Raw genomic sequence first — 16,437 nt, 5'->3', positions numbered from 1 at the left:
TTAGAGATCCAAGTTAGAAGTAGCAATTACATTACCGTGCCGCTTCTGCCTGTTACTTTTCGGATCACTTTCTTCGAGGAGCCCGCGGTGGTGCGACCTTTGCAGAGGTCGCTTAAACTACGTTCGAGTTTCACCGGCACGCTTGTGTCTTGCGCACCTGGTTCACCGTTACTCCGGCTCGTTTATTCCAAGATCGATCCGCGAGTACTTCCTTCTTTCCTATGGAGAACCGGCTGCGCCCTGAGAACCCACGCTCGACCCCGTGTTCCGTGCGAAGCATCGGAAATTGTTCGGTTCACGGAAACACGAGGCTCACACAAGCTATCGATTGAGATTCATCGTGGTAATTGGAACGTGTTGCATTGTGGAACAAACGACATTTGTAACTATATAGTAGTCTCTCGTACCAGAAGGGAAGGTTAAATTCTTTCTATTAAGATGTCGTGGTTTGTGCGATTAAATTTAGGTAACCACGTTTCCGTATTCCATGTAGAAATATGAAAGTAAAATTTTGAATTCTTGTTTAGTTCCGACCTCTCTACGACTCGTCTAACTTCTGAACAAGCTTCATTCAAGAAAGCAACCCGTTAAATTCTAACAGAAAGCTATTTACTATTCCTGAAACGTGTACCGTTTCATTCAACGGCAATTCAGCAACAAAATGTGACACGTGGAAGTTTATTATACGTACATTTATGACACGGCGCGGCGCCGCGCCGCCGGTCTCCTACGAACGTTACATGATTTACCACTCCAATAGTATCCATAGCTTCTCACGATTATCTCTACGCGGATCCCGATTTTTATTGCATTTATCAACGATCTTATCAACAAATCAAATCTTCCGTAATTACTAACGTCTTCGCTTGATAACTTTCAGATACCTCCACATCCGCTGCTTACGTAAGCTCGTATCTAAGGTTCTAAGGTACTTGCGTCTTATAATAACTCATTAATCGAATTATTCATTCGAAACTACCTATATTAGCATGAGACGGATTACGTATACAAATTTAATGACACGACTCGCGGACGATTCGATAATTATCTTAAATTATACGGCTAAATCGTGCATGATGGATTATCGTGTGTCCCGTGGCTTGCGATAATAATTGATCGACCCTTACGATAGCTACTGGCCATAGGAGAAGTAATGACGACCCGGGTCGCTCTCACGCGTTTATCTCAGTCGTTCACTTCCGCTAGTGAAAGGTGCATGCACACTCACTTCGGCACGGCGCGCGGCATCGTCTACGGTAAAATGCGCTTACGTGCACCTACGTGCATCCCCGTGTGCGCATCGGACTAGCCAAGTAAGCATGCCTCCTCTCCGTCAGTAACCAGCGGCGTTTGCCTGGAAAGGCAGACGCGGATCGACGCATCACTCTGATTGATATTCTAACGGGTGTCTACCGAGAAGGATTGCGATTTCTCTGCGTATCCTATCATTTAACTTCGCGCGAAATCAATTCCGTTAAGACCGCATTGATCAGATCGATTAGATCGGTCAGAGCCATGGGAACGTTCGGTTGCGTAATGGCGTATTGCTCCTTGAATTTGATTTTTATTTCGTTACGTCAATGCGAACTGTCGATTAAAATAGAGTATACAGAAGATTAGAATTCTCCAAATTCTGGTTTATATTCAAGCAAATGGAGAATCTTTCTCTCGTTGACGATTTCGTTGCGTAATCGTTTACTCAGTTGGCTATCGCTTTTCCTAGGCGTTTCGCGTAAGCATAAACGTTCGAACGTGAGGCAACGATCGATTTTAAGGAGAAAAAGAGAAACGCGGAAAGACGAGCGAGAAGCATCATCCAAGAAAGCGCGTTTTCTTTTTCTTTGCCGAATAATAACAACAGGTTTTGGCCCGCGATATCAACAAACAACGTATTTGTACTTGACATTTCCACCAACGCCATTATTACGCAATTCAGATATTTTTATAGTCAGTAACCTCGATGATTACCAATCTTTTACGATACTCTATCCGAAACTCAATCGCTTCGGATAAGTATCCTTGACTCGCGCGAACTTCCAATTCGATTATGCCGAAACATTTCTCGAAATAGTATTACAGTCACACATTTTTCCACCATGCGTGATTAGTATACACAAACAATGTTCATATCACAATATCTATTTCTGTCATAATTAGATTGACAGTAAAAAGATATTTCAGTCAGACAACGTCCATTGAATCAATACAATTTTTGTCTAAGACATCGAATGCCCGGTGAATTATTTATAGTGTCAAAGTTCGAAAGTGTTAAAATTTTGTGTAACGAAGTGTCATTGATATGGCGTTAAACATCATTGTTTAGGCTTGCTTGGAATAAAAATGATTTTTGAAAGAGATATTATCGTGATACTTTTCCTCGTACTTACAGAAAACGAAATCGGTAAAGGAACTTGTGCAGTCGGGTCACGATGCGCTTTGTAATTCTAATAGTTGAAATTTCTAAACCATTTTATTTCGTTTTTCGATTCGGACTGCCAAGTGGAGCGGCGCGTTTAAAGATTATACCGATTTCTTGCATCATTATTGGCCCAGTTCCACTCGATTTATAATCATATTTTGGAGACGTCTTACCGTCCATTGTGTAATTTTGTTCACCAGCGCCGTGCGAGGGATTATATATCAAGAGTGTGGTTTTTCCTGCTTTCAAATAGCTGTTGTTTATCCATAGATATGTATTAAGTGCAGCAATGATAGCTAAGTTGTGTCTATCATCGCAGCGTGTTACATAATTTCGGATAATAAAACCGCGAATCGTGTTTCTGCAAACTCGGTGTTATTTTATCTAATCGCATCGAGTTCGAAGAATTCACTGATAAAAATATTCCAGATAGCATTAATTACTTGTAACACTTGAGGAAATAAAACGCGGCAGACGATTCGCGAGACCGAACATAATTTTTATGTCCTAAATGTACTTATCAAAGAAATAATTGATACCTAATCTAACGTTCTATTAATACGTATAAAATAATGACATAATATATGATTAATACAGAAATGTATATTTCTCGCTCACAATACATGCTCAGATACATATAGAAAAAGGTGAACAATCTTTTATTCGACGAACCGATTATACGTCGCATTCGCGTGAACTTTGATCTCATTTACAAACGTCGTATCATATCCTCAGGTCATCGTAAAATTTCATTCTTTCATCGACAATATCGCAACCTATCGTTAACTAATATCAGTCAACAAAAATAAGTCTTGTATCGTATTGAGTATAAAGTAAGTTAAGTAACCATAACAGAATGGGTAAGGAATTTCGTGAACCACGCGATGAGTAACGACAGTCATTATTCTTATCGTTATACTGATTCACGAGGCTCCTCCAATTTGTTCACTAACGATTGTAATTTACAGTCAGCGTAGCTTGGCAATGGCTTGTTCTTGCAGTCCTTCATCCAACCGCTCCACGCTTTGAGACCGTCCACGTTCATGATCTTCACGGCGCATTGGATATCGTCCTGAATATCATCGTTCGCGAAATCCTCGCAACGTTTGTTGCACAGACCGCCGCTGTGTCCTCTGGAGCAATACTTCAAGCTGTTTATCTGGAAGATTCCATAACTGTAACTGGAAGCCGTCTTAGGACCGGTGATCAACGACGTGTTCATCTTGCTCTCGCTCTGCATCAGGCAAATCCAATTGCTGATCATACTCCTGGGTACTTTGGCCTTATCAAGTTCCTTCACGGCGTCGCATTTCGCTAGGATCTTTCCTTGGACCTGGTCAGCTATCAGAACAATCAGGAGCGCCAGAATCAAGCACTGTCCGATCTTCCGCAACATTGCTGCACCCGATGATCCTCGACTTATCAATCGAATTGAACGACACTATGTACGCTAAACTAGTCGATGCAAACAATCGCACACGACGGGGATCGACGCCAACTGACGAGCTTCACCGGTTGTGGCGAACGATATGCGACGACCTTAACCTTGGCCGATAAATTATAATTTTCTAAGCGTGTGAGTGTGGATGGAAGGGAAGTCTGGCAGTCGGCGCCTCTCCTCTTTCGACAAACACCGACTTACGCGTCGATCCCTTCGTCTTCTTCTGCTTTAAATAGCTTTTCTAATCAGAAACATCGTGAGATTAGCTATGTCGCTGATGTTGTTGATGATACTGGCTAGAATCGTTTCTCGGTAAGAGATGATAAGATCGAAGACAACAGATTTTCTTTACGCGTAGGAAAATAACTGTAGAAAACTTTTTGGATTCGATACTTCTTGTCTGGCAGAGGCGCATTGTTTTCGACACGATGGCGTTTATTTTCTTTGTTTTTGTACGTAGAAAAGAGAAAGAGATAGAATGCTGATTGTTCTTTATTTGAACATATAAAAAGAGTTGGCAATAAGTATTTGAATACATTAAATATATATATATATAAAATTTACCGTATATATTTTTTATGTGTTTTATTGTAGACATCGACCGCTGCTGATTTAATTTAATTTTAATTTAGAAGGGAGTTTCCTAAAAAGGGCGTTCAGTTAAAGCGATGTGAAGAGGAGATTCATAGGATATCGGTTAATTGCAATGTCCGACTAATTGGTAGATTTCATCATGATCCCGAAAAGAACCTTGAGTGGAACCGTATAAGCTAAAGGCACTTTCTAACTGGAAAATATGTGAACGTCTCATAGTTTCTTCCACGGAGTAAAATAAGATGATATTGGCATTAAAGATATAGTAATTAATTCAGGTTCAGCTACTATTTACTTTCGACACTGAAGTAATAGGAATAGGAGAAGTACGTTTGACGAAAATAAAGCGATTGGTAGAACATAATTATTTAATAGAGAATTTTATTTGGAATTCGATGAAGTGTTGGCGAAGCATTCTGTAGCGAACTGCATAAACAATTATGCAAGTAATGCAGAACTTGTATTCCTAGACAGTTATGATTGATCGTGACGTAGGTACAATTAAATAGGCAGTACACAAATACACAAATGGGGATCTATAGACAAGGCACGATAATATCACATTTACTTATAGAATTCAATCAACTGTAAGCTATGTTCTTAGGAGTATTTATGTTTTAAAGCGTCTTAAGTTACTTACGAAGTCCCTCTTTCCGTCAGGTTACTTTTATGTAGGCTCGCAGTCACGTTACGAGGGAAACAAATATACTTCTAAATTACAGTATCGATTTATAAAAAAAATAGATATACATTAACATTAATCAAAAGCAATACATCACATTTATAATATAAATAATGCCAAAGTTTGTCTTATTAATGTTTGTCTACTTAATGTACAAAGTGTCAACGCGATCGTTTAACTTCGTACAACAATGGCAATTTTTCTATTTATCATAAAAATTTAATATATTTCTTTATGTATACAGTCATGTATTGAATATTCTCTTCATTAAATTAAATCTTTCGTTTGCATTCTGTTTCACCGATGCTAGTTAACTTGGAACGTAAACGTGAACATCGTATTAATCCTATTGGAGCAAAAACTTTGGTGAATTCACGATCGACATTTAAATATCATCCGGTTCAGACTTTCGCATAGGAAAAATCACAATTACGCCACGTACTATTTACAAAATATTGTAATTACAAAACATTCTGGCATCACTTAATTTCAATCGTAATTTATATCTTAACAATTAGGACACGGTAATCATTTTTAATAGTTTGACACGAGTTCAACCAGCTGCGCTCGTCAAGTTCGCTCTCCTAGCTTTGGCAAACTCCAATATCGCGGGATTCTCGTAAATCATATTAGACAGTGTCTCTATGCTCGCATAAGTGTCAGCCTTCGTCCCCATGCACATAGACCACTGCGTCCTCGAGAGATCCCTGCTGCACTCGACGTCGTGATAAACGTGAATCAAATTCTTGTCGGCCGCTCTGAAGATCCTTACGTTGGACTTGATCACCTTCTCGTAGAAATCCACGTCTTCCTTGCCCCATCCTTGAATAAGCAAATCGAAACCGCCCACGCTTTTGTAATCCTGCTTGTACAGAGAGACGATACCGAACCCGAATTGCCTCCAGTATCCAGTTTTTTCGTTTATGATGAACGCATCCTGTTCTCCGACGGCATTCTGTACGAGCTTCGGATCGTATTGACTGAACACCACTGGGAAATATATTTGCCTGCCTAGAAGAGTATTAGCGCGAATTCTGTAGAGAGCAGACTCGAGAAATACGATGTCAACGTCGACGAAGAACATTAAATCGCCATCGTTCAACGTCGACACACCAAAATCGAGAGCCTTGGCTCTTGAAAACGTCCCGGAAATAGGAATAACATTGATGTCAGCGCTGCGATATTTATACTTCAATTGTTCTATCAGATCTATCGTTCGATTAAACGAGTTCTGTTCCGTTCTATGAGGATAGAGAACGACCAAGAGCGAAGTCTTTTCTCCGCCCGCTAAGCATATCTCTTCGTAGTTTTGTAAGAACCTTTGGAAAACTTCGTACTTTCCGGACAAAGGAAGAATGAAATGGATGGTCTTGCTCTTAACAGGATCTTTCTCTTCGGAGTTGAAACTCAAGTTCAGAAGACCACCGCGGAATATATTTTGCAAGGATTTATTGTTCCGTTGATTTCTCAGAGTCTCGTCGATTTCTTCTCCATCCACGGTTTCTCGTATTTCCAGTCCTACGAACAAACACCGTTTTTACTCGTTTCGAAGTGTTGCCTCGCTGCATTCACGTCGCGTTTCATTCCGTTCGATCGTTTTTCGCGGACGCAGAAAATGTTTTCTACCTACGGTACTGAAAGACACCTTTTGAAATGTTCGCTTAAAATGATCATCATTAGTTTAATGGTTTTCCGTCAATTAAATTTTTTCTATAATAAACCATTAGGACAACCAAGTAATTAATTAAATTTTACAACCATTATATGAAAATTAAAAAATTGAGATGAGGAAAAACGATTGGACTAATGACGATAATTGTAAGCGAAAATTTCAAAAGATGTCTTTCGACACCGCAGATAGAAATAATATTGAACGAAACATAAATGGTACCTGTGAAATGTTGATGGAGATATACGTGTCTCCTGACGGGTAGCGTAACCTTTCTACCCCTGTATTTCCGGTAGACCAAAAGAAGATCTAGTATCGTGTCCGCACCATAGGAATCCACTCGGCGGTAACCGTACAGGGTTGACCTTTCCTCGACGATACGACCACGCTGCCGCGAGCAGGCATTTATAGACGCCATTACTTCTCTCGTAATGTCTTCCAAACCTTCTTTTATGTCACTGTGAATTCTTCTCCTGGGATTAGAATCACTCAGGCTGTATTCGGATCTTGATAAAAAGTCCCAGGGAATCACCTCGTCACCGGTTGTGGGCTCAAACGAGCGAAGTCCCGCCGGAACACCTGATTGAAACGAGAAGATGAATTTAATTTTTTTTATACATATTCCTATCTTTCAATTATACTAGGGTTTTATGAATACAGAGAATAATAATTTTATAATGCAATTTCTCGTTCCATCAGTACTATCTATCGTCGTACAGTGTGCGCGGATGTGAAAATCTGACCACTTTATACATAGCATGAATACATTCGCATACTGCAGTAAGTGCAGAAGATGGAAATGAGTAGAATCATGATCGAAATCCTGATCGTTACGTCTGATGGGCTCAAACGAATCGTGCGGTACCTCGTTTCTACACCGCCACGTTTGCCCGATCATGCGATGATCAATTCGCACCAGTTAATCGGTCTAAATGGTTCTATTAGCAATGCATATCTAGGGAAACTGTTCTTGAAACAAATGATTCGAGATATACCCAATGTTCCCGTAAGGTCGCGACGAACTTTAATCTAATTAGATCACTTAACTAACTGCCCACATTCTTCAAGCGAACTGCTGCTGTAAGCGTTCACCTTGAAATTGGCCACAGTAGTCTTACCTAATATTTCCGTGTCGCCAGGATACTCCTTCGAGATTGAACTGATGGGAAACAAAGGGACGCCGTCGGCTATTTTGAAATTCTTTAGGTTCTCCACGGCTATTCCCAACTGCTTCGCCATCGTGTAAATATCTCTGTGAAGATTAAGCCTCTCCTGTTGCAGCTCCTGAATCCGAAGTCCCTGAAACGGAAATACACAGTCGTCTTTGCACATCCGGAGGGAAAATGGATAACCCGGTAACATCACGCGAGTCAATACCAACCCGCATGTAATTGTGCAACCTGTACATGTGCGGCGGGCTCTTAACAGGATGCAAAGTAATAGCACGGTGAACTTCTTTTTTCTTCAAGTTTCCGGTGAACGCCTGCGCGCCGCTACTGTTATGATACAGAATGGACTGCATCTGTAACAGTGAAAGCATCCCGTATCGCCGGCTGCAATTAAGATTAAAGTGACAGAAATAGATGGTAGTCGCCGTCACGCATATTTCGAAAGACATGGGGTCATTTAGCTTCCCGATAATCCGAATCTCGAAGAAGAGATTTTTCTTAAGAAAAGATGACAAAAGTCAAAGAAGCTGGGACTACGTGAATATTTAAATGAGCTGCCTATTGGCGCACTGGCCGATGATAATTACCATCGAGAATACGAAACTGCATCTTGTCGCAGTCGTAGAACAAGTATTAAGACTGGGTGTGGTGGTATCCTGTTACAAGGAATTATTCTAGTGTTACACCTCTCGGGTTGATTTGATCGTGTTCTAACACCATTTGCTTTAACGTTGTCTTTTGTAATTCGCGGATTCTGCTATAGAGATACAATTGAAACGTCGAAGTACGTAGAAAGAAATGATGTCATTGGTTACGTCATGAGTGAACATTAGGATCGTAAATCCTTTATTTATTGCCTCGGTTGACAAAAGGAGCGCGTAAAAAGACCGCAAGCACAACACTTCGTAGTTATTGCAATGTCGCGCGTACGGCTATTAAGTGTTTCGACCTTACGACGATCGTCAAGACGGAAACGAACGGCGTACCAGCAGGCTAGCAAGCTACGATTTGTTCGAATCTAACGACCAACATCCTCATCCATGTATTTCACCTTTTCATTTAGCTCGTTTCTTTTGAAATCTGAATGTTTCGTAACGTTGAGAAATAACATTGAAATTCGAGAAACGATCACATTGACAGTTTTTTAAATATTTCGTATCGACGTGAACTTTGAATTTAACAGTAAATGACAGAGACAAATATGAAAGTCCACCTTTTTTTGCACATCTTTTTATTGAAACTTCCTCAATCCCGAGTAACCTTTCCCCTTAATGCGACAAGCACAGACGTAATTAAAAAAGAAGAATATTTTATAGGATCGTGTTTCGTTCAATGCTGCCACTAATAGCGTGACATAATTCGCGTAACGTCGTGCAACCGTGAACGTAACCGTGCGGATCGATTAAATTATCTGCAAGAACCGCGATGAGGGATTTAAGCGCTTCGTACTGCAAATTGTTACTTAAGCACTTCGACCTAATGTCGAGTGTCAAGATGGAGGAGAATGACTCGATCTGGCCACTGGGTTAGCAGGGTACTATTCGCTTGTACTTAACGACTAACATCCTCATCTGTGCATTGTACCTTCCGAGTTAACCCAATGATAGCCTACCCTGTATATGATGCAGATGCGTAGCTTATGTATTTAAACCGATAATATTATACATATTATGCAGATCCTATCTCGACTTTGCGAGTATTATACTAATCGAAATATCAAATGAGAAATTAAATAGATAACACGAGTATCAAAACGCATTTAATGTAAATGAAATGTTAATATTTTATGGAAAAACGTTTGTGCTTCGAAGTACTAAAATATATTACTGTGCGCGTTATTAATAGCGACACTTGAACAATTTTTCTCGATATACTTACTTATCGTGCCCTTGAGAAAAAGAAGCACTTATAGCACTTTTCCACTAAGTCACTCAAGTACCAACGAGTCAAGAATCACGAATACTTTATCTTTCAGGAAAAGGTAATATTTGATTGAAGTATTAAAACGCACAAATTAGATTCTATGAGATAAGTTGACGTTCTAATCAACCGTGAGCCTGTGTCGATGAACAAATTGCACGTGCCACGTAGGTTCACAGTTGTGACAATGTGTGTATCAGGAGAGAGAAGAAAGGAGGACGACTGAAAATAGATTTAATAGATATGTGAACGATAGCGAGACGCGCAAAGGGATCAGGCCACGCGTAGAAACATATACACAGGAAGAATGAAATCTTAATAATAGATATACTAACAAGCAAATAAAATGGGAACAAAGGAATTTACCTCGTAACTCCATGTGCAAGGAATCCCGGCATATTTCTGCACGCATCTCCCTAATTCCACGTCTTCATGCGTGGTGTACAAGTGTCTCAAGCAATACTTAATGTGCGGCACGATCCTCCTGAGCGTCTCCCTAGACAAAATAACGCCTGGTCCACCCATACAAAAGTTCTCGTCATACTCCAAGGATAGCAGACCGAATTCCTCGGAGTTCCCTCTGCCTGCTTGTCCTATGTACATGGCTCTTCTGGAGTCAACGGATCGTAGTAATTTCTCTAAACGATCCGTTCTCACGTAAACGTCATCGTCAGCCCTGAGGAACCACTCGAAACGGTCTCCGTAATTGTTCCACATGTACTGCAGCATCATGAACGACTTCTTCTGAGGCGGATAGGTGTCATCGACCCGCGGCAGTGGCACCAGTGGTAGATCGGGACAGTTCTCCGGGACGATCGAGCTTTCGGAGGAGAAGAAGGCGATCTTGCCCGGTAGTTCTCTGCCCCAAGTTTCATACACCGCCTTGGCCCGCGAGTCTAGATACTTGCTAGCCGTCATAACGCCTACGAAGACCAGACTGGTCGAGGAACTGTTTATCTGTTCATCGTCGTTCAATTTGGGAACATTGCGCGCTGACGGTTTGACTAACACTCGTGATCCGAGCATCGGGGACGGCGTATAAATATTGAGTCGCTGATTGTTGTTCGATGAGAGTATTTTGTAGCTTTGGATAAGAAAACCTAGGAGTAGGCCCACTGTCAGGCCGAGAATGGCGCTGGCCAGTCCACGTCGTTTACGCATCACTGGGTGAAACGTCACCTCTTCCATTGATACTCTTCCGGGGTCCCTGGACCTCCGGCTGGGTTCATCGTCATCTTTCTAACGTCCGTTATTGTCTTCCTCGATGATATCACTGTTCTAATTACTCTAATCGCCGGTGGTTCTTCGTACGATCCCATTGCTTCTTCTTTTTGGCACTGAGCACTGGCTCTTAAACCTGTCGGGCAAGGTTTCGTAATCTTTATTAGAATAAACACTACTCAGCGTTCCGAAGTCCAAACAGAGAATAGACGTCTTTTTTCGGTTTGAAACGGATTGAATATCGAAATAATGATTAGTGTTCGAAATTTCAGAAGTGATTATTTTCATATCTACTGGACCTCGGCACACGTTTGTTTGCCATTTGAAGAACAAACTTTAACTGTGTACCTTTCGTCGTACTCGCTGAGGCTACAAAAACGTTCATTGTTTGGTCAGCCATTTATTTTTACGCTAGCCTCGGGGAAGCTAATAAACGCGAATTGAGGAGAGAAGGAAACCAAAATAAGGAAACCGATTACCTATATCTATGATATGGTATCTCTAAAGACATCGTAATCGTGTAATTCGCTCATAAAACAGCGACTACTTACATAGAGCGGTTTTATCGACGCTCAAGATTGCGTATTTCCGAAAATCGTGGACGATCCAGAAGTAACCGGCATGACTCGATCGTTTCACGTCGATCTGAAAAAAAAACGAGGGACTTCGCTACTTGATAAAAATTACATCGTATTAAGGCCGATGATTCATGAAACGGAATCGATACAATCTGTACATCTGATTAAGGCTGCACACGTGCTGATAATAAAGACTATGACTCTGACCTTTACGTCAGCAATTAATGTCTGGTTTTCTTTAATCGCTGCTATCTTTTGTTTTATTAAATACTTCGCAACGATTTAATTCCGAAGTTAATAGGTAATTCGTGTTCATCTATCGTTTAAACGGTGTACGACCCAATTATGTATCGTCCTTGACGGCTGATTAAAATGCTCATCAAGTCGATTGATTATATTTGTTCTGACAAATTCCATCGCTGGCTTTCGATCGAGAAGATTTGATTGCTGCGATCAATCGAGATTATTCGGCCTGAGGGCTCTACGATTTTTTCGTACAATTGCCATTTTGTGCAGTGTCATGGGCATGATGATAAGAAGGCGAACAGAGCTGGCACTGTATCGCTAGAGAACCCTGCAGGCTCTAAAGAGCATAATAGTGTGTCTAGCCATGAAAACTGAACACTACGTCTCACCGTTACAAGATGATCAATTGACTTAGCAGCTCAGTTATTTTTAGTAGGAAATATTCAAAAGTGTGCATTCTAAAGGCTTTTGTCCATTACTCCTACGTGCTTTGAATTCCCGATGTAAATCTTTTAATTTTTTGAAGAGTACCGTTAAAATGCCTGTGCGTTTAGTGTGCGAGAATCTCACAGGGATTCCACTAAAACATGCTTGATATTAATCTCTAAGGATACTCGTAGAAACAAACGTCTCTGGAATCGTCTCCAGGATGGTCAGTTAAGATCTATTCCACAAATCAGCGTAGATAGAGAATTGTCCCTTGGCGAAACCGGTTTCAGGCATGCTGATATACATATTCGAATGCGGGCGGTTATTGAATTCTGTGCCGTGACATCTCCCGTTCGCATTGAACCAACGAAAGTGAAATATAAAACGAATTGCTGATGTTTAAAAAACAATACTTAGAAGAATTCGAAAACTCTACAAGTGGTAGCGACGTTTCATTAAACAGAGAAGATCTTCTCGTTATCTGTGAATTATTTCATTAAATGGTAAATCGTTGATGGTTATGGATTGTTTCCAGTCGTTATACGCACAATCCGTTTCCGTTCTCACAATCTTTTTCTGCTTCTTCTGGTTAAGAAAGGAGGAAAATGGATTCCCGTTAAAAACCGCAGTTAATGCAAATTGTCTTCGCTGGTATAAAAGTGTTCGCTGAGAAGCAACGTGTAAATTGAACATTCGCACGCGCAGTCTTAATCTTATCAGTTTGGAACGGAGATTACTTCAAATAATTTGAAGCGCCAAGGAGTTGAGCAAAGGTGCGATAATTTCGTCGCACTTTTTCCTCCTAGTCTCACGTTTTCATGGATAAAAAAGAGAAGCCGGGAGGTATCGAAAAGAATTCATTTCGATACCGTTACGCTTCCCGGAATCGATAGGTACGCGATGGTAAGAGGTGTTGACAATCGTGATTACACAGATGAATCGGCGAATCGACGAAATCCCGGTATTCGTCCCGTTAAAGGATACGATTCGAAGTGACGTGCACGAACGGGAACGTACGAAAGGCAGGAGAACCGGTTTACGCCGAAAGTCGGCTCCAGATCTCCGCTAGTTCCTACTATAGGCTCTACAACTTCTAGTTGATTACAGTGAAGAAGCGAAGGATGAGCCAGCGACAATGAGACGAAAACGAGGTTTGTTCGTCGAAAGTCGTTAGTCCACAGAAAGATAAAATATTAATGTATGTGCTCTATTCTCACTTTAATATTATCTTTTCGTTGCGGTAAGATATTCGGGTATGACATTTAGAAGATTTATCATTGAAGACATAGGAATCTTTCTAATGGAAATTCTTAAGCGATAGTAGAGATAAACTATACTCCAGTAGAATATCGAGGAACGAAGACTCCCTCGTTAATTTAATTTTTATTTGCGTGACAGGCTTGCATGCATTTCGAAATGACCCGGGACAAAGGGGTCGCTGGCTGGAAATGCATTACCGTCGCGTTCTCGTTATTGTCCGCGCGTATTAGTATCTTCGAAAGACTGACCTGACCAGCAGACATAACTATTAGAAGCTGTTACGGGGAACGAGGGCCCCCGCTAATTGTTCCCACAGACATCGAGCCGCGGTTGTAGCAGATGACCGGTGCAAAGACACGTTAGACGACTAGATTTGTCGTAGTCGTGACTCGAATTGAAAATAAGCGGTTTGTTCAATCAACCGGTAGAATCAGCGACGAGTCATCGACTTTTCGAGTTCGATAGCACGGTAATAACGAAAGGCTTACGGCCTGATGGAACGATCACGATTCATGGGTGAACACTCTCATTAAACGACGGTGGATCCAAACAAATAGCGTTTGTAATCGAGGCTTAATTTATTAAATGCGGAAGCACTTGCGTAAGCGAAACCGGAAGGGAAATTAAAAATTTTATCCGAGGATTATAATTCCATGTTTGATTATAACTATGAACTACTTTTGCTACTTGATCTGCTCACGAGACTTTCCCACACTCACTATTCCACTGAAGAACTCCGATTGTTCCGCACGACGCGGCACCTCGTTCGATTCTTCACCGATCGATCGGTCATAATCCACCGATAGTGTTCACGATAAGATATTTATCAGCACTCACTGAACATCACGCGAAAGTGCCTCTTATTTCTTGAACAACTTACTGTTCTCCGGTTTCTCCCTCTGGCCCCTGCGGCATGTGCACGTGGGTCTAGTTGGCGCCGAAAAAAGCCGCTTTACGGCTTCGCAGCATCCGCCGGGGCATGACAGAAACCGTAAACGCAGGGATGATGAAAGAAACGTGGAAGAGCACGGAGGCCCCGGTGCTGGCACCGGCCGCGGACGTGTTGCGAGCAGGATGTCGGAGCGGCGACTGAACGAGACGGGACGACGAGACCCGGAGCCGGTTAGCAGCCAGCCAGCCAAGCAGTCGTCGGGCAACAAGCAGTCACCCAACTAAAGCCAAGCAGACAGCCCGATCAGCTCGCTAGGATATGCTAAAGCTATTCAACGAATGGGGCAGAAACTTTTCTCTAGATATTGAGGAAATGAGCTGATACGTAGGCTTCACCCCAAGTTCCTGACCTCGGCAACTCTTTACGATCTATGATTCGACCCTTTCTTCCTCCATCTCGTTATCTCGATAGAATGGTCTCCTATATTTATTCGTTTCGATGTAGATACACGTGTGAACGCGTTGGAAGAGCATGAGTAAATTAAAAAAAAATAATACAATCCGTTATTAAGCCGTTTTTAAGTTATCTACACTATTTCCGGTGTAACCAGGTAATAAAAATGACGTAAGAGCCATCGGTTTTCCTTGAACATATTTCTTGCTGAATTCTTGTCATTGCTCTGAATTGTCTAATAATGTTATACAAGCTGCCAACATTTATATCGAATTAAGTGCTAATTGGAATAAGTGACAATGAATTAACTATAAAATGAGTCAATTTCTTTGCGTTCACGCTTTGATTAATATACATTGTTTAGTCGAATTGGTCGATGCTGAGTAGGATTCTATTTTTAATTGACGACGGATTATGGATATAGACCCGATTACCTAAATTTTGGAGCAAGTAGTACGATCGAACGTACACGTGCTCTAAATTTAGAATCCGTGACCCTCTGAAAGCGTTCTTATCTATAGAAAGAAACGTTATATGCATGTCAGAGTATAAGACGGCTTTTAAAAAAAAAATTTCTTAAGATATTTTTGTCTAGTCGTTCCTTCTGTCGTAACGATTCGACAGCCTACCTTCTGGCAAACATGATTAATTTTATCATTCGGAGATAAGCCGAGCACCAAGCTACTTTAATTAATGTTGACAACGCTGCAGTGGCAGCAAAGAATTACGACTGATCGCTCACGAATTCCTTATTACATATAGCTCGTTCGGTTGTAACAAGAAATAACTACACGTGTACTTATCGCGAGAGTCGGAAAACAGGTACGAGATGTTCATACCACGAAGATCTATATATCTCGTTAGCGTATTATGTGTCAAGACGCATAACGTAAATGTGCAATGAACACCTACGCGATCATCGCGTCGCGTGCTCGCGTTCTGGACACAGCACATACCTAATGAGCGTTACTAAATGTCGCGTCGGCCGGTAAGAACAACCAAAGCTGACATACTATAGCATCGTGTCTGTAAAGCAGGAACTTCCGTCGAAATAGAATTGAACTACCTTTACGCTTCGTGAATTTCCTATTATCTCCCATTCGCCATGCTCGACCCTTAGTTGAGCAGAGCGATTGGATTAAGACGCGAATGTGGGACATAGGAAGGTTTCATACAATATAAATATCAAAAATATGATGAGTTTTTCGTCAGGCGATACGCGGATTCGAACAAACGATCATTCATTTTCAATGGTTTTATTCAGTCCTTTTCAACAGCAGCTTCTTTCGTTATCTTTAATGGAACCGAAACGTCGCCGAAATTTGATTAAGGATGTATTGGCTATACAGTCAATCCCAAAAGTTTATGTATTTTAGAAAAACGCATTTCCTATAATTAAAAAGAAATCAGACGTCGGAAGAATAATGCTAATAATAAATAGCTACGTGCTAAAAAGTATAGAAG

The 16,437-nt window shown here is 41.1% G+C and overlaps 2 protein-coding genes across 4 annotated transcripts; both read right to left on the bottom strand.

Annotated features, from left to right (window-relative positions):
- Positions 1 to 3,002: 3,002 nt before the first annotated feature.
- Positions 3,003 to 4,064, bottom strand: LOC108632981 (lysozyme c-1). The gene has a single exon (XM_018037877.2). The coding sequence runs from the start codon at positions 3,813 to 3,815 to the stop codon at positions 3,333 to 3,335; it is 483 nt and encodes a 160-aa protein (XP_017893366.1). The 5' UTR covers positions 3,816 to 4,064; the 3' UTR covers positions 3,003 to 3,332.
- Positions 4,065 to 4,815: 751 nt separating this feature from the next.
- On the bottom strand, positions 4,816 to 14,771 carry Chsy (Chondroitin sulfate synthase). Of its 3 annotated transcripts, none has more exons than XM_018038050.2 (7): positions 14,509 to 14,771; positions 11,667 to 11,760; positions 10,261 to 11,251; positions 8,187 to 8,327; positions 7,924 to 8,104; positions 7,028 to 7,384; positions 4,816 to 6,654 (listed from the first exon to the last, which is right to left on the bottom strand). In XM_018038050.2, exons 3-7 carry the CDS (start codon positions 11,080 to 11,082, stop codon positions 5,690 to 5,692), a joined length of 2,466 nt encoding a protein of 821 aa, XP_017893539.1. In that variant the 5' UTR covers positions 11,083 to 11,251; positions 11,667 to 11,760; positions 14,509 to 14,771; the 3' UTR covers positions 4,816 to 5,689. The 3 variants fall into 3 exon arrangements, with proteins under 3 accessions (XP_017893539.1, XP_026666681.1, XP_026666682.1); XM_026810880.1 differs by lacking the exon at positions 14,509 to 14,771 and adding an exon at positions 14,348 to 14,480; XM_026810881.1 differs by lacking the exon at positions 14,509 to 14,771 and adding an exon at positions 13,877 to 14,330.
- Between the last annotated feature and the right edge of the window lie 1,666 nt (positions 14,772 to 16,437).

The sequence above is a fragment of the Ceratina calcarata genome, unplaced genomic scaffold (genome assembly GCF_001652005.2).
Source record: "Ceratina calcarata isolate Rehan_Ccalc_2016 unplaced genomic scaffold, ASM165200v1 scaffold180.2, whole genome shotgun sequence".
Classification (NCBI taxonomy): domain Eukaryota; kingdom Metazoa; phylum Arthropoda; class Insecta; order Hymenoptera; family Apidae; genus Ceratina; species Ceratina calcarata.
This window is presented reverse-complemented; position numbering and strand designations above follow the sequence as displayed.

What these genes read in the sequence shown, in the direction of transcription:
- LOC108632981 (XM_018037877.2), bottom strand. Translation starts at nt 3,815, where the DNA reads ATGTTGCGGAAGATCGGACAGTGCTTGATTCTGGCGCTCCTGATTGTT.
- Chsy (XM_018038050.2), bottom strand. Translation starts at nt 11,082, where the DNA reads ATGGAAGAGGTGACGTTTCACCCAGTGATGCGTAAACGACGTGGACTG. An exon ending in GGTTGCACAATTACATGCGG is followed by an intron (nt 8,105 to 8,186) that starts GTTGGTATTGAC and finishes TTTCCGTTTCAG; the next exon opens with GGACTTCGGATTCAGGAGCT. An exon ending in TCTCCATCAACATTTCACAG is followed by an intron (nt 6,655 to 7,027) that starts GTACCATTTATG and finishes GTTTGTTCGTAG; the next exon opens with GACTGGAAATACGAGAAACC.